At 33.7% G+C, this 23,874-nt stretch overlaps 1 protein-coding gene across 1 annotated transcript in view; it reads right to left on the reverse strand.

Moving 5' to 3' along the window:
- Window positions 1–23,874, reverse strand: part of LOC123708985 — a 62,072-nt gene that overhangs the window by 10,120 nt on the left and 28,078 nt on the right. The window contains exons 3-5 of the mRNA XM_045660047.1: window positions 18,533–18,741; window positions 13,888–14,023; window positions 3,607–3,740 (exon numbers count right to left, since the gene is read on the reverse strand). Of these exons, the coding sequence (XP_045516003.1) occupies window positions 3,607–3,740; window positions 13,888–14,023; window positions 18,533–18,741 (479 nt within the window). The remainder of the gene's footprint in view (window positions 1–3,606; window positions 3,741–13,887; window positions 14,024–18,532; window positions 18,742–23,874) is intronic.

The raw sequence follows: 23,874 nt of genomic DNA on the forward strand, positions 1-23,874 counted from the left end.
CAGCGTAATCCTGCAGAACTTAAATGACTGCGGAGTACGAGGAAACCTACTCAAGTGGTGTGAAAACTATCTGCAAGACAGAACTTATCGTGTTAAAGTGTGCAACGAAGAAAGTTTTCCAATATCTATTACAGAAGGTACGGCTCAGGGCTCAGTCATTGGGCCTTTACACTACCTTACCTATGTTAACACATTACCTAACATAATAAAGTATTGTCAGATATTCCAATTTGCAGATGATACATGCCTAGTAGCTGCAGGGCCTAACATCCAAGAAGCAGAAACAAAGCTACAATCTGATTTCGATACATTGGCTAAATGGTCCCACGACGTAGGACTTGTACTAAATCCTAACAAAACAAAGTTCATGCATATCCGATCCAGTCACAATCTAAATTCACGTACACCCATCTTAATCTTACACAACCACACATGTGCACATTCTTATAACTCGTACCCCAATAGCTGCAACTGCAACGCTTTAGAATTAGTTCATAACCATAAGTACCTGGGGCTTACAATAGATGACCGAATGTCCTGGAAAATGCACATTAATTCTGTCTGTGATAGGCTAAGAGCGATACTTGCCAAATTCACTTTAATAAAAAATAAAATACCACTTAAAACTCTGCTACTATTATACAAAGCACTAGCCGAATCCATTATAACATATGGACTTACAAGCTATGGGAGAACATGCAAAACTTATCTAAATCAAATATTTGCAATACAAATACGTATTTTAAAAACAATTGCTCCCTTAAAATTAAAATCACTATATAAAGCGGACTACAGAAAGCTATTTGCATTTTTCAAAATTATACCTATACACGAGAAAGTACAACTAGGATTATTAAATGAAAACTACTTTACAGAAAATTACCTCAAAACAATTAAAACTCACTATCACTACTCAACACGTAGAAAATTAAAAAACGAATTTCTATTACCCAAATACAATAATTTATATGGGAAAAAAACATTAGATTACATTATTCCAAATTTAATAAACTCGATACCAGCTACACTTCTTACGAATATAACAAGAAACAATATTAAATTTAAATTAAAAAAATACTACATAAGTCAAACAATTATAAATTATGCATAACATAAATTATGCCATATACGTCATTAAAATATATTCGAATATAGGAACTCATCCTATATGTGAATGAGAATTCTCGACAAGAACAGGTTTCTTGCATCGGCTATCTATGCGCGTCAGTGTTTAGATGTGTTTATGACGTTTTACGTGCAATTTTAAATCGTTTGAATGGTTTGATTGTTATAAATTTACAGTTTATATGTCACTGGCCTTAGTATATATATATGTGTGTTAATGATTTAATTATGTTCGACGTCCTGGTGGATAGAAAAACTGTGCACAGTTTGTGTTTCCACCACATCAACTACCTTTATATTAAGAACACTTATACAACAATAAATAAATAAATAAATAAATCTAAAAATATGAACTTTGAAAATATAAATAAATACAAGTTATTATAAATAAAACATAGGGTAGCTTTATACTGTGGAACGCGTTTGCTCCACAGCATAATGCTGAGTCAGTGCCAATTACAACCACACATAGTTAAAATGTACCTTATTTTTTGTTAAATTTCTTTTCGATTATTTTTATTTTGTGTGTTTCTGTGGGTTTTTTTTGTAATAAATGTAATGTCTATTCGTCTGATGACAGAGACAAAGAATTAGAATTACTAGTTACAATTAATGCCTTCCATATTTAAAATATTTTTTTTAATGTTACTCGTAACGCGACAGAGAACAGAGCAAAAAATAATAAATTACGAGTTTCAATAACTGTCATTAAAATTCAATATAAATATTTATTAAAGCACAGAAACTATAGCACCTCTGAACTCTAGAGGTTCTTACGCAATCCATTTAAATTGACATACCACTATTATTTTCATTAATTTTCTTTCGTCATTATGCAAGCAACATCATCTTTTGAATGTATATTAACTATGTACTGATTTTAAAGTAAACGAAGACTTATTAAGTCCGCGCAAGGCCACTGGAGGTACAAATCATTATTATAAACAATAATTAGCTGTCAATTCCATACAAATTATCGCCATTAATGAGTTCGTATTTTAATTATCAGTGTAGCCGTGTTTTGTTTGTTTGTTTCGCCCGGAGCTCAGATCAAAATAGAGAATCGTTTCCTGTTAATCACTGGTTTAGAACATTAATTACGTACCAGCCATATTCGTACAATAAACGTTGAGTACTTAAAGAATGTTTTGTCGAAGTTTGGACATTGAATAGAACATTCAATAGCCCTTTAATTAGATAATTTAAATGTAACGTTTCCGTAAACCATGAAAATTATTACAAGAAACAATTTTTTATTTCTTTGTATGTTTTAATTTTCAGCCGTAAATAATATTATAGTGAAGCCTTATTACGCCCACAGATTAAATAACTATTTAATTTAATTTTTTTTTTACTACTAAGTACTCTGTCGTTTTACGTGCTTTATATAGTATTGCATCTAAAGTATATGTCCAAGAAAAAATATAGCCTAGCGTAAAATTAGGCATACTTTACTTTAACATAAAAATAGTTTCATGTTAAAAATAACGTTTAACACTTCTATATGTTGTTATAGTTGAGTTGTTGATTACTAAGTATATGTCCAAGAAAAAATATAGCCTAGCGTAAAATTAGGCATACTTTACTTTAACATAAAAATAGTTTCATGTTAAAAATAACGTTTAACACTTCTATATGTTGTTATAGTTGAGTTGTTGATTACTAAGTATATGTCCAAGAAAAAATATAGCCTAGCGTAAAATTAGGCATACTTTACTTTAACATATAAATAGTTTCATGATAAAAATAACGTTTAACACTTCTATATGTTGTTATAGTTAAGTTGTTGATTACTAAGTATATGTCCAAGAAAAAATATAGCCTAGCGTAAAATTAGGCATACTTTACTTTAACATAAAAATAGTTTCATGTTAAAAATAACGTTTAACACTTCTATATGTTGTTATAGTTGAGTTGTTGATTACTAAGTATATGTCCAAGAAAAAATATAGCCTAGCGTAAAATTAGGCATACTTTACTTTAACATATAAATAGTTTCATGTTAAAAATAACGTTTAACACTTCTATATCAATACTCAGAGTTGTTAATTACTAACTTTGATTTTAACGTTTACTAATCGTGTATTACTTAAATAGGTAGGATCCGATATTAAGATATATTAACCAACTGCTAGAGAGTGACAATTGAAAGTAAGCTACATAAATCACATGAAACACGACTTATATTTAGTTTAAATTGTAAATGAGCAGTGATGCTCTAGTGGCTAGTGTGCGCAATTCATCATTGAGGGCTTTGATTCCTGGCTGTGCACCACTGGCCTGTCTGTGCACATTTAACACTCACACGGTAAAGAAAAAACAACGTGAAGTTACCGCTGGCACAGACACATTTATTAATATTTTACGAAAGCAAAACATAAATATTCCATAAATTTTACAATTTGTCTTATAACTGTTAGGCGTCCAATATACTTAAGTGCTATAAAGATACTGTATAAAAATCTTATAAACGTTAGTTACCTCATAACCATTTAGAAGCCAGGTGAGGTTAGCAGGGGGGTCAGCCGCAGGAGACGTGCAATTCGCACGTAACATATCCCCAACGGAGTACCAACTCTTTTGTGCTCGAACTATTGGCTGCGAGTCCGGCAATTCTGTGGAATTGAACGTTTTTACTCGTTGGATTAGTTGGATATTGTCGTATAATCTGTTTAAGGTACTATTCTCTTGAACTCATTTAATTGATTTCAAAAAGGAATTGTCAGTTCACCCCGAAACAACAAAAAAACAAAGATTTTTGTTACTGTTTGAAAAAATATTACGCAACTGATCTACACTAGTATATACGATTTGTAACGAGGTAAATATACATTGATTTTTATTTCCAATACAACAAATATAATATTTACAATATAATTAAGTGAGGGAATAATAATATTATAATTACTTTAATTAAAATACTACAATAACTTAACTAAATATGACTTTTTAATGGGCCCGATTGAGATCCACGACAAATAATCAATAGAGTTATTAGTAATTGAGAATTTGACCGGTCCGATGTGAGGATCAAAGCTATTGGTATCTGTTGTCCGCTTCCTTTTATAATGGTGTTGCGTCAGAGGGGTACAGGTACTGCTTATGCGGGGAAAGGGAGTGGAACTCCAAACAATATTTTTTCCTTTGGAGTCTACTCCCCCCTCCCTCTATCCTCCTTCATTCAAGGCGTTCATTAAATGTTTAAATAGGGGCCTGGTAGATCAAGGAAATGCTGCCAGCATTAAAAGTACACTTTAAAATTTGTTTTAATTTTCTATTTAAGAGTTAAATCTATTATAAAAAACGTTTCAACTGATTGATTGACGATTACCAGATTTTCCGTAAATTTATTTGTTGTAATTTAGAGCAATAAAATATAACATGTTACTACGGCATTGAGGTGCCAACTAAAACAACGTAATGGTTTTTTGAATAAAGAATTTCTATTGATCAATGAGTCTAGTTTTCCAATCAAAACTTTGTAGGCACTTCAACCTAAAAACGTTTCGAACGATTTTTCACGTTTAATCAAACTACATATAAGTATTTATTGTATTATGCGTATTTCACAAGTATATTTTGTATAAACGTTTAAGGTTAAAGTTTAAATCGTGTCATCTGTTTCGTGATCAAGTGTTTCTAAAAGGGCAGCTTTCTGATACACGCTGTCGACTTTTTGCTTTTAAGCAACTCAAGATATTAAATAAATACGCATACCAAAAGCTTCATTGGTTCCTGTGGTTCAAACCTACGAAACTGCTGAAGCTTGTGGCCAGCATTACTCAAAACAAAACTTTATAAATCATCGTAAGCTGCGCTATACAATTGAATAACCATCAGGAATCTAAAGCTTCGAATAGGACATTGTTTACCCCTCAAGTTTGCTTAAAGCTCCCGCGGAAAGTTTAAAGTGTTTACATTCCTAACGCTTTTTGCCAATTCTACTTAATGGAACGCGGAGTTGTCGTGTTTAATTTGAAGCGGTTTAAGTATTTCAATGCAATGTTATTGTTACGACAATAAAGTCTCGAAGATGTGTATTTTAGAAGCTTTGCCATGTACCGGTGACATAGTCTACAGAATTGTGCTGATAAATGTGCTGCAAAAGTGCAATGTGTGATTATGTAATATTTTTGACTATGACATGTAATGATATGTAACTTCGACGCTAGGTCGTGTGTCGTAATTAAAATTAGCTTGGTTACTGGGTCGGGCACAGAAATAACTAACTTACAACGAAAAATTATTACCAAACAGATGTAGCTCCTGGTTGTAATAAGTGAATATTAATTTGATATTTAGTGTAAATAAATAAAAGAGATGGAACAAAGTTCCTGGACACTATGGCAGGGAAGTAGATCGGGGAAAAAAAGGTTTATTTTGTTATAGTGTTACGACATTTTAATTGAAATCTACTCTGACTGTTAAATCCTTTATACGGAGTAATCTGTGCTCCTGGACATTGCAGAATATATTTTCAATATTATCAATACTGTGTTAAAAGAGAGTTATAACAAAAACGTTTGTAGTCTCCATAGATGCAGTCATAGCTGCACATAATATGGCGATATTTTATTAACTAGTTAAATCATTGTTTGATAGTATTAATCAATCATAACGAGTAATTAGAAACAGCAAGAGCGTACATTAATTGCCGAAGCGTACTTGGAGAATGTAATAAATTGAAGCAGTGTGCCAAAGTTTGCCGTAGACTTGACACCGTGTACTGAAATTATATTAAGGACTGTCTATTCAAGTATTATTAATTGCCTATGCAAATTGTAAGTCGCCAATGTGATATTTAGAAAAATACTATCAGTTGTTGATTTATTTATGAATTTTATTTCGCCACAATTTAAATATAGTATTTGGCCTAGGGGATTTAGCGTGCGACTCTCATCCCTGAAGTCGTACGTTCGAGCCCCGGCTGTGCAAAAATAGACTTTCTTTCTATGTGCGCATTTAACATTCGCTCGAACGGTGAAAGAAAATATCGTGAGGATACCTTAGATGCAAAAAGTTTTTGGCACGTGTCAGGCATAGGTGACTGATCACCAATTAGTTTCATTTGTTCACATACGGAAATCTGAGGTTAAAATGCGCCACAGATATATTTTTAAAAAGCGAAAGTGCGTTGCACAACAATTGTATTGTATTGTATTTATTACACTGGTATAAATTTATATAAATACTGCAACTTTAGTATAAAAATTTCAGCATACGATCGTATCAATCTTTATCTTTCACGCTTGATTTTGACACGCTTTCGACGCCTTGATCAATTACCGTTTGAACGAAGTGAACTTAGCAAAACTACAAATTAACGAAAGGTTGGTTAATATGTTATTAGGAAAAAGGCATCATTACGTGTCATTAGATATATGATTTGCACCATTGTTAATCTAGACAAGTGCCGGAGTTGTTAATTCAGATATACTGAAGCGAAATTGGATTTGGGAGCTGGCTAGGTGATTAAAAGTCTCAAATTTATCTAAAATTGTTTTCTTGTTTTGTTAATCTGGTATATTTAATTAGAATATTAGTACTAGAAAAAATAGTACATCAAAATGAACTAAAATATTAAGAAAAACACTTTTTGAACTGATTGAAGCTATGTATTATTATTAAAAACTTACAATTACTTACATAATTTTAATTTTTTTCCTACCCTTTACGCGAATTATGTAAATGTGTAAAAGCTATGTTAACAAAAGACAATGAACTAAGATCTTTACACAAATATTTTTTTATAAGCAATAAGAAGATCTATCTAAATATACATTTCTAACACAAATATATAGTATTTATAATATTCCTAATAAAATTAAAACAAACTTAAAATGTTTGGTCTCTGTGGCAGTACCAGTAACTTACTAGTATTTTCTCGCTGTAATGCGATACTTATTAGTTGAGTGTGGAAAGCACCAGCTCTGGTGTCGCCGGTACTATCAGGGGCCAACTGACGTGCACAGACACTAATTAAATATTTAATTAGCGTCTGTGCTTGAACCCCAGGCCCCGAAACTAACGAAGCAAACAAAATCAAAGTTGTATGAATGATACTTAAATTGAAGCCGTTTATTAAAATTATTGTTCAATAGTAGAAAAATATATAAAATTTAAGTGAATCTACGTATCACTTTCTTACTTTAAATAAGTTGAATGGAAGAGACTAGGTACCCACTGCTCAAGCAGAGTGTGGGTCCTAGTGCACTTATGTTTTTTTTATTATATATAATATATAATAATTATAAAGTGCAACAGGGCCTGGTGGCTGGGACAAGTGCACCGAATGACGGTCGACAGAACCCCGAACTGAACTCATAATCCGGTAGAAAAGAGAAAACCCAGTAGACCGAGCCTGCGTTGCTGGGATGGAGTTGTTAAGGACCTTGAAATAATAGGGGTACAAAATTGAACGCGGGAAGCACTGTACAGTGTACATTGCGATAGAAAAACGTACTAGAAGAGGCTAAGGCACACAAGGGGATGATGTTGATGATTTAAAGAAAACACTCCTCTAACTCTGTTAACCTCTGTTAGTTGAGGACACCATCAGTCATATCTGCAGAAACCCTTCATCTTTTAGTCGGTATTAGCTCCAGGGAAATAAATACAGTGAAGATAACTTTCTCTACAGCTGTGATACTTTTTGACATTCAACACCTTTTGTCTTCCGTCCCCGTGACCACGTACGCTGTAAAGCACGCGAAACGTCGGGAAAATTTAAAATTATGTAAAATAATTATAAGTTTACATTATAGCTTCAATCCGGTAAAAAAAGTGTTTTCTTTTAATGTGTAAAAGTTATGTTAGTAAAAGTCAATACTAGATGTTGATTATTATATGGAATATAGGTTTTATTTTCTTCATTTACATAATACGAGAACCAAACAAGTATTCAATGTAGTACCGTCAGTAAATAGTTTATGGTTCAGACATGTTCCAATACTTCTAGAAATGTCGGCCAAGTCATGTTTGTGTAAAAAAACAATGGTGGTACAATGCCAATAGTACTTGCAGCGCATTTCTGTACCTCTTTCGTGGTTTTTTAGGTTGTAGGAATGATGTTTCCCTTTCCATACAAACAAATGTTAAATACATAATTAGAAAAGCCTATTATTAGTTCACAGTCGAAGTTCATTTGCGTAAGATGAGGTCGTATACTCAAGGCCAAACACTATGTGTTCCATGTTTGTAAAGCTAATACAAAAACTATGCGTAATAAAGCAACGTGATACTAACAATAATATAATACGATCTTTTGTACGTTATATTTATATTCTTATTTTCGTATCTTATACGCGTGTGTCGTATTTTTTTATGAATTCTTTACATACAGTGTTTGTGATTTTACTTTGAAATACTTTTGAATAGAAATATGAATTTCTAAAATTCCCAGCTCCGTTTTTAATATACAAAAAACTACATCAGTCTAAAACTATTAATTCATCTATTTTTGTCAAATTGTATTTACGTTGTGTTGAAGAGCGACAGATAATATAAAACTGCGTGTGACCGAGTATTTTTTTATGATAACAGATTTGAAGTCTGAAGTTTGTAGCTTGTTTGACAGTGACAGCTGTCAGGCACTCGTTAATTTACTGTACACACTGCAAACTGAACACTATAACAATTGTCAAAGTGTTAGAGAACACGCGATTACTCGAAAGAAAGATTTTCACACCGTTTCGTTAAACTAACCTCGTTCTCTGATATTAAGGTATCGAAATTTGTGCGGTATCGATTACCTTCAAGCTAGTCCTAGATAACCTACTTTTAAAGCACCTTACTTACGTAAGAAGCATAATCTTCCAATATAGGGACTTGCGACGACGCCTTAATCTATTAAGATTCTACGAAAAATGCTCTGAAAGTGGTTAACAAACTTGACTGAAAAGATGTTAACTTCTTTGATGAGTGAATTGGTAAAAGGGTAAACAGTTATTTATTATTATATAATTTAATTCGTTCTTACTTAATGATATTTAGAAATATTTTATTGTACGGTTGTGTTTGTCTATACTATTATATATAAGCGTAAAAACTCATTTTTCCAACAATAAATTAATGTCTATTACGAAACGGAATCTACAATCAAATTAAACATAAACATTTTTAAGCAAATAAAAAAAAAAAAGTTTTCATTTTGCTTTTACAACTTTAACTATCCAACGGTTTCGTGCCAATTCGTTTCATACTGAGATGTTCAAAGTCGATTTGATGCCACATATTGAAGACTTTCAAGGACAGGTTTCTATGCAATCATAAAATATTTCAGGGCACTTCGTAGGCTTGGATGAAAGTGGCGATAAAAGTTACGACGCGACGGCTTGATGGTGTTGAGCTGGAACTCCAAGCCGATGAAATAACAAACTGGAAGCAAAAAGTACAAAACAGGACCAGCGGAGATCCGAAGTGCCTGATGAGGACTTTATTCAGATTCAAGTTTTTATTTTATTTAGTATTATTTAACTAATTAGTCTTCATCGGCCTTTTTATATGGAAACGGGCTGAAGGCTCACCTGATGTTAAGTGATAACGCAGTAGTAAACTAACAATGCCCGAAGGCTCACAAGTGCGTTGCCAGCTTTTAACAATTGGTACGCTGTTTTTTGAAGTCGAAGTACTTTCAAAATATTTCAGTACATAGTGGTGGCGTGCGGCTAAAAATGCCTTAAAAAGGATGCCAAAGTGAGACGGGCTACATACTCTACTACATTTAGCATGTGTTGCGAATTACCGCACATATAAAACATTAAAGGACTTTCTATTTTTATCAAATAAAAGTAACTTAAATTTACGACTTTATCATTTAAGTTATAATTTCCGAATGAAATAACAATCACTGTAAACACTTAAATACACTAAATTCTCACCTTAAACTAAACAATAACCATAAATTAAACAAGATAAACCTTAATCAAATATCCCGTGTTCTACGTATACACCCATTTATTACCTAACAATAGTTCTGATTTACGATTTTAGATAGCACAAAGTCGATTGTTAATATTTATACGGGTTACTCGAACAACTTAATGCCAGTTATTGATTTAGTTTCCTAGAGTTCGACATCAAATTTTGACTAACATATCTAGAGGTGTTTGTTATCTGTCATATAAGTATCTAAATAATAATACAGCTATATTGTCAGATTATTTAAGTTAAGTTGGAATTCCGATGTATATTAAAAAGTAGCGCTAAAACTCGTGACTAAAATCAAGATGTTTAGATTTCATTTGAACATTGACCAACTGATGACAAGGCTCACGTGGCTGTTCTATACTTTAATAGCTGAAGATGCGATACACCGACAGCTCACAAGAGTAATTTTAATATGTGTTATTTGAACATTGAGCCACTGCTGACAAGGCTCACGTGGTTGTTCCAAATTTTAACAGTTAGGTGCGCGATACACCAACACCTCATAAGAATAATATGGGGTAGTATATAAGATGATGTTTTATAACAATAAATCAGATTTGAATATTGCTCTGTCATATTTCTGACTTCCTCTCAAAGTGGCGAAGACTACCTCAAGCCCTTAATTATCGTGGTGTGCCTGCCCAATAGCTTTGAAATAAGACCACCATCTTGAACCTTTGCTACCCGTAGGGTTCCGTCTGTTACCATAGGTCTCTTGGTGTAGACATCCTGTACTTATATATATATTCAATATTTATGTGTTCAGGTACGTCTATAGGTCTTAGGGATCTGTAGGGTTGTTAGGTTCTTGCAATCCCTCTCATATATTTAGTTACCTAGTGCAGATTGCATACATTCACAACATATGCCTGACATTTAACACATATAAATTTAAACACTCATTTCCCAGTCCACTGGCTGGTAAGCAAATAAATGAGATATGTACCTAACTATTTTACATCAAATAGCTATACTATAGAGGCTCTAGTGTGCGACTTACAATCCAAGTCATGTTTGATTCTCGCCTGTGTTCGAAAAGACACATTTCTGTGTGCGCATTTAACAGGAACTCCTACGGTTAAATAATTAATTAAAATGGGACCTGCTTTTCTATTCATAAATAAAATATTAAGCGGTACGGTATTCTGAGGCCAAGACCAAACACCACTGCTTTTGGCAGGATCATAAAATTGATAGAGGAATGGGCTCTGGGCTGACTTTGTTCTAATCTTTGTTGAACGTATAAAATCTGTACTAAACATAGCTTAAGTACCCGATAGCTCATAATAAACGTTTTCCAGTACCGCCATCATATCGAATTTAATAGCAGGATTATGTTCGCTCCTAAATCAGATATATAATGGTCTTCATTTTAATTGGAATTCTCTGTTTTAATCTGAGAAAATGTAGTAAGTAAATAAAATTAAACTAGCAATAATATTCGTTAAATTAAATTAAGGCTCCATAGCAAGCTCCATACATTAAAGGCTGGCGATGCCCACTAAAATGGGTTTCCATTGGCTATACTCACTGCTCGCTTTCAGCCCCCCCCCCCTATACTATAAAAATAAAACAGGGAATAACTTAGCAATTTAGAAATATTGTTAAAAATTAAGTATCCTCGCTTGTTAGAACGAATTATGGTCTCAGATAATTCGCATTGCTAGAGCGCATTTATATATATACTAATGTTTATTTACACTTTATTCAGCTATTCAATAGAAATACCTTTAAAAATATTAAATTAATATTCACTTTACATTTGTTATTTTACTACAATTATTTTATTACAATCGTCCTTTACCGAATTCAAAAAGATAATTTGAATGTGGGGAAAGAGTTTTTTAAATATTATATTTAAATGTAATTAAACCTATAGCTAACTGAGAACTATAGAGAATGTAAATTTAAGGTTGTGTACATCGTACTATCAAATTATAACAAAATAATCTATGTAAAATAAAGACATTAGTTTGTTTGCAAATCTTAATAAACTTCATGTATAATTGAGTTTTAATTCATATCCATGGATACAATTCTTAGTAATTGCGTCCATATAGAATTTTCAGTAAACATTTATTTTACCCGCAGTATGAGCGTCAAAGATTGAATAAATATTTAAATTTGTGACGGGAATCAAATTATGAACGACAAAATGTACAATTTCTTTATTGGCATTGTTAGTAGGAAGTGAATTGAATATATTAATTTGTTTTGTCTAAACTCTTTACATTGATTTATTTGATTCAAATATAAGTTAGCCTAGTTATTATGATGTTTAGGGCGAAGTAGTACACTTCTGAATATCACAGAGCTCTGAGTGTAGGTCCAGGCTTAAAAGGCCGGCAACACACTCGCGAACCCAGCAATGCCAGAGCATTGAGTGTCCGTTTGCCCCGTCCATAAAAAAAAAAACAGTCCCCGTGTTAATTTCGTGGCAAGTTTTTGCAAATTCTATCGAATCGTTTTTTTAGTATCATCGCTGTTTTGCGCGAATTTTGCACATCATATTAAGACACCTGTGAGTTTTTTGGTCTTTATATCTTCCAGGCTAAAAGTATATAAAAGTATATAATAATCGTCTTATAAAAAGATATACAAAACCAACATGAATTTGCTCAATCAAGCACAAGGCTAGGTAGAAGTGGCTACTTTAATGGAATAAGGAAGCGCATTTCACAGTTTTGTATCGAAAATATCTCGACTTGTGGGAATTTCTATCCAAGGTACGTAATGACACCCATGGACGCTGACATTGCCAGAAGGCTCGCAAACGTTAATTAATTAAAAGTGGTAATTATTACATTATTTCCGCCTTTTGTGCTACATTGTATGTTTAGCATATAAAAATGTCCGTCAATATTCAAATCAAACGAATAGTTATGAAATTTTGACAACATAAATACCTAAATTCGTATTTTCTCGATTGTAATATTAAAAGTTTAGTAAATATATACATAGAACAATATTTGAATTGGTAAAGTATTTACGGTCTCATTGTGGATGTTAGGGTGAGGTCACAAAATACTCTAGATTAACGACTATTAGTATACGAAATATACGCTATGGCCATTGGATTGGCATTTTCGCTCTACTATGACTATACAAAAGAGTAGTCAAACTGAAAATAACGTTAGTCATAATAATCAAGTACGCTTATGAACGGCAGAAAAGAAGTTAAACTGATTCTAAATTTACATTTACTACCAGTATGCAAGACAAGGGCGTAGAGCGGACAAGAAGAACTGGCAAGAAACTCTCTACCACTATTTTTAATCGCTAAGTTTTGAGTCAATTTTCAGTAAGCCATTTTCGCCTTAATACGATTTTTTACATAGCCTATTGTTTTTATGGCTATGCTATCCGATAGACACTGTTGGATTCTCCTGAATAAAAAACTAAGTACTCAATACTTTTTACAGGGTATTGTTCCAATTTTACTATCTATAAAAACCTTCAAGGAAAAATAAATAAAATACTCGATTTGGTCAAACCGTCTTTGAGTTGCGCATAGCAACATTGCTATTTATTTATATTTATATAGATTAAACCTGTGAATGACCAAAACATTGATAAAATATTTATGATGCAATAAACGAATCCAGACTAAACCAGGATTATTTAGAAACAAAATCATTGAAATAGTTAACGTTAAAATAAAATATTAGTAATTTTTTTTAAAAAATAGTAAAACCACTACCATTATTAAGACCAGAAAGATTATTACGTAATATTTATAGTGATAATGATTGACAGCTGACACTCCAATAAAGAATTGAAGTTATTGTGGTCCTTTAGGTGGATAAAAAACTTAACAAATATAAGGGCACTCACCTACAACACGCATATATGCGCTTTTGTACACGGTATGAAAAAATGGTGCGTCAGCGGATACCTCGCATCGGTACCGCCCACTGAGGCCTCTTGTGGCCCCTCGTAACACAACCTGCTGGGCTCCCGATTTCGATATCTATAACAAATGCTAAAACTTTAACAACTCAGGTACCGTATTATTTATTGCAAATATGATATTGTCTTCGTCAATTCCTACACTAGCTGTATGCCCGCGTTCTTAATTCTAATTGCCAGAGCGACGTGCAGAATTTTCAATGTAATTAATTTTAAAACACAATATAACTTATCGGTGTAATAGCGATATGTCGATTGTCCGTATATAAATGTAAGAGTTTTATTTATAGTTCAATTACAACACAGAATATCCATTTTTTCAATATATAAATAAATTATATGACGAATAGTACCTACATAAAAATATTAAGGATAATTTATACAAAAACCTGGAAGATTTATACGATTTAAGTATAATAAGTTGACATTGGTATAATTTCAAGTTACTTTAAGTAGAAAAATATTAATATTATTTAATATCTATTTTAATGTTCAATTTCTTATTCCGCAGATTACAACGATTATTGTTTCGCTGTTAACCAATTTTATACGCGTTAAATCAAGCATTTGACCGCTGCTCCATAGATGCAGGATGCATACTGCAGGTGGTATATACCTTGGGATAGTAAATAGATCGAAATAGAAATTGTAACATTTATTTTTGTATGTATTACCTAGGCAGCGCTCCGTGGGTGTTTTTAGAACTATAAATAATTTATTTGCAAAGAGGTTGGTAAATTCAGATTATTATAAATAATCCCACAATAAAAATAGGCGTGCAAATGTCATATTAATTATCATAATGTAATAAGTGTTAAGTTGTTTATAATTGTCAAAACTTGTGGTCTAAATACTGTGCTGCGCTATAAAAGCGCCTTAACTTTAAAAATTACCTTCCCCCGTTACCTAGGTAATACTGAAAATTCTTAGAAAATGAAAAATGGCTTAATGTTGTGAAAGTTGCCAATACTTTTATTGTTTTTCGTAGTTATCTCAGTTCCTCTCTACACATCGTGGCATTCGATGTACTACTGAGAAAAGCAGTGGGCCCATTCTTCCTTATGGGTCTTTTCTATGGCATTTTTGTACACTTTCACCGCATCTTCAGAGCTTGTAACGCGAATACCTCGAACTTTAACTTTACTTCTTGGGAATAAATGAAAGATGCAGGGCGCAAGGTCAGAACTGTGTGGCGGATGACTCATTATTTCGACACCTGCCTTAGTCAAACATTCACCAGTCCATGCGAAGGTGTTTCTGGTCGTCGGTTAAAGTATGGGGAATCCATCTGGTACAAAGCTACCTGACGCCTAAATGTTCGTGTAATATTTTTTGAACTTGACTCATACCAATGCCTAGGCTTGCTCGGATCTGCTGATAGGTCACTCTCTTATCTTCCTCTATCATGCGTAGCACAGCACTGATGTTATCTTCGGTAGTCACTGTTAAACGACGTCCCTCACGCGGATCATCATTGAGATTACTACGTCCACGATTAAACTCGTTAAACCAATTGTAAATAGTTGCACGAGATGGGGTTTTATAAAGCATGCTAATCGCAGCCCATCATAGCTTTGTAAGTAAGAGTAAGCCGACAACGAAAGTCATAATAAATCATTGACCGAAATTTTTCTCGTGTTATGTTCATTTTCACGTGTAACAAGAGTTTTAGAATTGCCGCCATTGCACAAAAACAAATGACAAATGAATGCAATATACTACATTAGGTTACCAAAGAGTTCTAAAATTTAAATTTAAAAAACAGTTTTCATTAGCAATCTTTTTGACTGGCCAGTTCTAAACATTTTCAGTGTTACCCACGTATAATTAAACGGCCGTAATCCGAACTGGGAAGGTGATTAAATAGTTTGATTTCTCGTTAAAAAAATTTAAATACATCATAGTACCTGCAGGCACTCTGTGTTGGATCCCTAGTTCTAACTAAAATAACTCTATAATCCAACGGTTGTGCTTTAGATGCTACACTATTATAGGCATATTAATTACATTATTTACGTACGAAATCATGTTAAGAACTAGCACTTAGCCGTGCGCAGCTGGAGTCGAAATTGAGGTAAAAGCCTCGATCCATCTTACGGAGGGAACTAAATCATATATTCTACTGTTACCGGTTGACCCGATTTCAACATTCTATAGAATCTTTTGACTTTCAACGTTGAATCATCATATTTAGGCGAGTTTCAAATGTTACACCCGGCATGGGAGAGATTTAAAAGCCAGGTCACCTTTCTGTATCAAGCCAATAGACAATTTAGATAAGACAATTTTCGTATTAAGTTTTTTCTGAGTGACTTCGTTGCTACATAAATAAAGTATGTTATTGTTAAACATCTTCATGTCACCAATCGTATATATGTTATCCATAGGCATTAGACTTTAAATTCACACACCCTTACACATATATACACACCCAGAACTACTCTTGCTTTAATTTTATTTTGTTTATTACTTTGGCTTAGTCATATAATATCTTTGTATATTTTGTGTACGCCATGGAAGGCTGGTGACCTGTCATCACAAGACTAAAATAGTTCTATTAAAGACTTCAGCTTCTCACAAAGATGGTACCAGCATGTAAACCCGTAAAACGCAATATTTTGAAGAGGCATATACACTTTATTATTCTATATGATAATTTTAATTTCAATATCCACATATTGAATTATATAATATTCTTCTGAATAATTTATTGGTTGCTTATCGTTTTGACTCTGAGATCTTATGATAAATTTCAGCTTTAACCAATGAATACTTTTTTAAACGTAGTGAGGAAATCAGTCTTGATAAGTATTAGGACAAACGGTTCACAAAGGTTTTAGTTTAAGCTATATGGAGGTGATATTGTTGAATAATATTAAGTATGTTTGTTTACAAATTTCGGGGCGTCAGGATTCTGTATCTGTTTCACGGTCATTTGTCAATCTAATTGGCAAATAGAGCCTTTTACCTGACACAAGCCACGGACTTTTTGGGTCTAAAGCAAGCTGGTTTCCTCACATTTTCCTTCATCGTTGGAGCGACTGTTAAATGCGCACATAGAAAGAAAGTCCATTGATACAGAGCTAGGGTCCAATATACTACCTAAGGAATGAGATTCGCATAATTCCAACATTTATATATAAGGTCCTGTTTAAGGTCGGTTTACGTTTATTAACAAAAATAATTGATAGAAACGGTTTACAGATACCTCGTGATTCTGTCAAAGCAGTTGTATTTTAATGAATTATTTTGGCGCAATATTTAGAGATGGCATCGTGCCAACGGTTATAACCATAACAGTAGCGTGCCTGATGTTTCGCAGATTCTTAAGTGATTTCTTCGTAGAGTATAGTAGACATAATATTAACCTACATATATTTATGTTGGCTATTCACAGATAACATTATACAGAATTATTGCTGAAGGATTCAGCATTATTACGGAAATAAAAATGATATATCCCATATCGGTATATTAGGCATTCGGTTCAAAAAATATTCCACTCACAAAATGTAACACTTCCCTGGTTATTAGCGAATTGAGAGAAAGATTATTCAAACCCGAGTTAGAAGTATCTTATTGAAAAATATAGTTAAACAATACCAGCAAAAGTGCATTGGATTTAAGCTATTTAACAATCAGGTTGAGTGCCCGAACCTTTTATCAAAATTTAAATTTCGTGGTCTCCCAGCTACCCCGGGCATTCCATCATTTCATTTGTCCCTCAAAGTCCGGTCAAAGCTCACCAACGTACAGATTCGAGCTGATAGCTCGGTTATCCAGACCATAGCTGCTCCCCTCACACTTTAAAATAGATTTTCATTATCACTTCGTGAATTTCATATTTTCCTATAAGTGCTTGTCACATTACAAATTGTATATTATAGATATTTTACCAATACATCAGTGTGCAGAGTGCTGGAAAGCCTTTATTAATAAAAACAAAAGTAAGTACCCACTCTTTCTGTTAAGTGGGTTAAAAACTTCTGTAACGCCGAAAGAGGATGTTACTAATTCAACGTGTAACTCTCTTCCTGCAATAAGCTCACAAAAGATTGCAATAGATTTATATGAAGTACTATCTAGCTTATACAATAATTATACTTAATAAGTAATATTATGACTTACTTTACAATACTACTCAATAGTTTAAACTAAGGGAATGTTCATTAACAGTCTTAGTGTTCTGTAATGTTTTGATACAACGTTGATGTGTCCGAGATACCGCTCGTGCACTAGGTTTCACTACACTAGGTTTATTAACTCCAAAGGGTCAGTTCTCTTTAGGCGTCTTATACCAGTTGTATCAAGAAGTTGGGTTGTTACAGCATTCACATGGCTATGTAGCCTGTTTAAATAAGCCAAGGCAAACCGTGCGTATTTAAATACTATACATAATTGACTTATATTAATTACTATGTTATATTTATTCACAATTACGATTTAAGATTACTAAGATCGTTCTATAAATGAGAATTAAATGAGATTTAGTGTCTTTAAATTCATTCATACATTTTATAAATTGAATGGTACCAAATCCTGGTGGTAATTAAAAGAAAAATATACTAACATCAACACTTATTCCCGTTTGTGAGAAGACCCTGGTGTTTGGAAGCTCTTTAGGCACAAAACGGAAGAACTCTTGCGCACCATGGTACCATTTGACTGTGTAAAGAGCTTCTCCCGTGTCAAGTGCCCAACGACATCCTAGGATGGCGCTGGAACCCACGCCTACTGCTTCTGGGACACTGAGTTGTATGTCTCTCAAACCAAGCACACCTGCGAAAGAAATAATATTAAAATAAATCTTCTTGGATAGTTTTTCTTTTCAGCAATTGTGATCATTAAAAGACCAATATGTCGACACATAATAATTTGATATTAAATTAAAGCTATGAACAACCGCCGTGACTTAGTGGTTAATGCATTTAATGTTAGTAACAAGATTTTGATAGAAGAAGCAATAATAGTTTTTTTTTCACTGGCAATTTCCTTAAAAAATATAATAAATGTACTAAGCCTTCATAGGTAAACTGTTCAAATTACAAACAATACAATATAACTAAGTGAAAAACCCTCGGTGAGTTGCAAATTTGAAAACGGCTCCAATACTCGAAGGAGGAGGTTTACAATTCTACATTTATTTTTTGTAATAGTTAATGAATGTTACTCGAAAATCATTAGTAGCTAAAATAGCATTCAACTCAAAAATTTAACTTTATAAATCGATGGAAGGCTTCGATGGGAAATACAATGTTCGAGTATTAAAATAAGAGTGTTGCCAGCAATGCGTTCAATAACATGGTCTATGGGCTGTGGTAGCCGTTTATGGCTGACCCATGATCATTACCCCTATTAAAAAAAAACTAAAGCCTTTATTTGTTTCAAGCTGGATAGTTAAAAAATACTTTAGTTAATAGCTTCATTTATATACACTTTTAGCGAGTGACTCAAATCTGTTAATAATTTATTTTAAACAAAAATTGTGCCGCCACAAGATGACTCCTGAAAGTGACATAACTATAAGACAGACATAATTTGAAATTACAATACTGTCTGTATTGTAATTTCAAATTACAACAGTATTACAGACAGTATTGTAATTTCAAATTATGGTCCTTTCAATTCGTGTAAAATATAATATTATTTCTCGTATTTCAAAGCAAAACACATTTATTTACAATAAGATAGTATGTAGACACGGTAAAAGTCGACAGTGACTTCGTTTTGGTTTGAACGTGCCAATTTTCATGCGACTCCATTTATTGCGTGACTGAACTATTACTTAACAGATATAAAACCATAAAAACATTGTCTGCGATCATTTTCATCATAGGATAATAAATGGGTTCAAAAAAAAATAGTTTATATAAACTTGTTACTGGCAGGAGGAACATCTGATGTTAATAAATACCGCCGCCAATAGATACTCACTTTTCTGTAAGGGCGTGGACGGCGTTATAAGAATGGGTTCGCTCTCTCTAAAAAGACCCTAAGTCAACTTGGTCTAGAAATACTTCAGTAGATCGCTGGTTTCACATAGTGGTAGTGCGAAGCAAACAGTGCCTTAAAAAGCCCTCAGTTGTTGAATGACGGGCGTCGAGGACACTGGAATTTCGTATTCTGCCTCGATGTTCGAGTATAAAATATGAAAACTTCAGTTTTGTAAAACATATTTGCGTAAGCTTAACTTTTATTGGAGATCTTGATCGGTTCGTTATTAACGTCGTGTCTCTCTTTCCAACCTACCAGTCGTAATAACTACGAGCCATAGATTTTTCTATAGAAAACGCATTTCTATAGATAAATTTTCGAGCAGTGTTGGCCTAGTGGCTTCAGCGTGCGACTCTCATCACTGAGGGTGCAGGTTCTTAGATCCCCGGCTGTGCACCAATGGATTTTATTTATATGTGTGCATTTAACATTAGCTCGAACGGTGAAGAAAAACATCGTGAGGAAACCGGCTTGCCTTAGACCCAACAAGTCGACGGCGTGACGTCAGGCACAGAAGGCTGATCACCTACTTGTCTATTGGATTGATAAATGATCATGAAACAGATACATAAATCTGAGGCTACGATTCGTAGCAGTTTCAGCTGGTGTTTAGAATATGGAAACCGTGCGTAAAAACAAACAATACCGGGCGTACTGACATCATTTCAAGCACCTATAACAACTTTTTCACTAAATATCAGCCGTTAATTCTGTATTCAATTATACACGCTTAATTCCGTAAAAATCCATATTATTTTAATAGTCCTAAGTCGAATTCGATCTTAAAATTTACAGTTGACGTAAGTAATCAAATCTTAGCCTGAAGTCGTAGTAAAGGTGGTTGGAATACATAAATCAAGTGAATACGTGATCGAATTGAAGATCAACCCAATACAGGAGTCCCAACGAGACCTCATTACATTGTAACCTAATTCAATTTACTGTTGCCGACAGCATATTACATTTAATATTGAAATTATACTTATATTCTGGTAAAATACATTCGTGATTCTCGCTCTTAATTGTTATTTATTCATGAAGGGTTACGTATATTTATTAGACCTTATGATGAATATTCATGGTCGCAAAATGTAAATCAATTACAGCGTAATATATTATACGAGCATGTGTCAAAAAGTTCGGCATATGATCAAAATTTAGTTCTTCCTTACCGTACTTAGACTCGTCAAGTCGTTAAGAGAGCTTTTTGCATTCAATAGTCAGGCGTAACGTTTTATATGTAAATTGTTTTAACTTTAAATATGTAATTATCTACTAATCAACCGTTAAATAAAAACAAAAGAACAGAAGACTGGCAAGTCTGTTGCTGGCCCTTAAAGAATTGGTACGCTCTTTTCTTGAAGGACCCTAAGTTAAATTGGTTCGAAAATACTGTAGTGGGGAGCTGGTTCCACATAGCGGTGGTTCGCGGCAAAAAGCGTAAAGAAAGCAAGCGATGATAGTATATACTGTATATGTAATTCAACAGCGAGCAAAATATTTTTCTCATATATATTTTCGTTTAATTTTGCCATTTATTATTTTAAATTGAACATTTGGTGATAAATACAGGTAGGTAAGCCAATACGAAATAGAAAATCCACAACGATGGTGTTTTAGCAAGGCTGTATTTCTGTCTTTAAAAACTACTTCCAAATGTCATCTCCCCGTAATTGAACGTTTAAAATACGAATCCACGGTGGTTAGGCGAGTTAATGGATTTTTTTTATAAAATGGGCAGGAGGCTCACCTGATGTTAAGTGATACCGCCGCCCATGGACACTCCCAACGCCAGAGGGCTCGCGAGTGCGTTGCCGGCCTTTTAAGCCGCTCTTTATTATAACGATACTGTCCTATCTAAATCGACCGCAATTACGCGTGACCATAAAAAACTAAATAACATATAATTCTACTAATGTTAGAAACTTTTTCGTTCAATTTGTTTGCGTGCCTGACCCTTTCGCAATAAATCCTACCCGAAAATAGTTTTATGTCCCCAAGCTTCCGTTTCATCAAGAGAACCGCCGTCGTAATCTGGTTACTTAATTTCCAAACACATTTCTCTTAGCTGGCCATAAATGTCAGGAGACTAATAAATCACTGAAGTTTCGCATTTTGATTATCCAGTGACCAGAGAACAAGTGTTTTGGTGAGGCTCAGACTCGGTCTAGGCCCATTTCATCTTGGTTAAATAGTCATGAAAATAGCGGGAGAATATGACTGTTTATGTTGGTCAACAAGTGAAAATTTGTCCCACTCATAAAGAAAATTATTAAATAAATATTTGCAAACGGAAGCCAAGATACATAAACTTGTAGGGCCGCTTAAAGAATCCTATTCAATCCAAAAGCAATGATGTTTGGTATTGAAAAATGGTGACGAAATAAAGTATTATGCTTATACGCAGTCTCAAACGTCATCCTCATAAGTTGGTGTGTCCATAAAGGTCTACCATAAGTGTATACAAAAATATTAGATAGGTTTATTAAATCAAACTGCTTTCTTCGTCAGTCACACTCTTTATTTCTGAAGTTTGTGTTAGTGGCGATGCACAACTTCCTCCGCTCTTCTCTGCTTTGGCTTTGGCCTGGGTGATGGTAAGAACCATAAAGACTTTTACTTAATCAGTCCAGCGAGTAGGTGATCTACCTTGGGTCCGAGTTCGAGGTCTGGTGTCCTCAACTCTGCCAGTCACGATAAGTTCTAAACTTTCTAGATTCCGAAAGTTTTGCAAAAACCTTTATTTGTATATCTTAGTCCTTTACAGTAATCGTACTCAGCGAGAGATAACGTAGTTTCTTTCAGATGTAGCAGTATCCGTTCAATATAAGTAATAAGCTACCATACCATATGACCAAAATATAACATTATTTACAATTTGTAAACTGTATTATCAATTACAATTAGCTGGTATTCGCCTGATGAGGCTTTGTGACGAGCTTCTCATTTAACAATAATAAATACGTAACGTAATACGGAACAGGAAAGAGTAGAATAAAATCAACCTCAAAGCAAAGTCGACGTCGTGAACATAAGTTAATTTTCATATTATTATGTATTGCTTTTTTCATACGATTTCGTTCGTATCTAAGCGACGGCCTATTATCGATGACGGGCCGCAGCGTCGTTTTTTCATTTTCAGTTAAAATAAGTGTTGATTTGAATTGCCATCTAACATTGCATCCATGGGTGACGACTAGCACTTAGTGTATAATTTAGACTTCGAATCCTTGAGTGTTGCATAAAAATTGTCTGTTGTCTATGGTAAATTATAAAATCCATAGTGTAAGAGATCTTTCGAAGACATAAGGACGTGATTTTTTTATGCTAAGTAAAGATAGTAAACAGAATGGCTAGAATGTGCTGCAGGGCCGGAACAATCTTGATATTTTTCGGATCGCTCATCCGATTATAGAAAGGGTATTCTGCTATCTTAGGTTTATTTCGCTTTATTTTGTAGTTTTTTAATAAGTATCTTTATAAACATTAAATGCATTATTAAATTATTAGCATGTGTGTGCATGTCGGAACCTGTTTACGAAGCAAACAGGTTGTAATTCGTTCAACTTTACTTTTAGTTCTGTGTCGGCTTGTTAGTTTACATATATAAATAATGAAATACGATATAGAAAGAAGATTTATTCGTTAATGTAATAATTCATTTCAGAGCAGTGTTGGCCTAGTGGCTTCAGCGTGCGACTCTCATCCCTGAGGTCGTAGGTTCGGTCCCCGGCTGTGCACCAATGGATTTTTATGTGCGCATTCAACATTAGCTCGATCGGTGAAGGAAAACATCGTGAGGAGACCGGCTTGCCTTAGACCTAAAAAAGTCGACGGCGTGCGTCAGGCACAGAAGGCTGATCACCTACTCGCCTATTCGATTAACAAATGATCATGAAACAGATACAGATCTGTGGC

Source organism: Pieris brassicae, chromosome 4, assembly GCF_905147105.1.
Source record: "Pieris brassicae chromosome 4, ilPieBrab1.1, whole genome shotgun sequence".
Taxonomy (NCBI): domain Eukaryota; kingdom Metazoa; phylum Arthropoda; class Insecta; order Lepidoptera; family Pieridae; genus Pieris; species Pieris brassicae.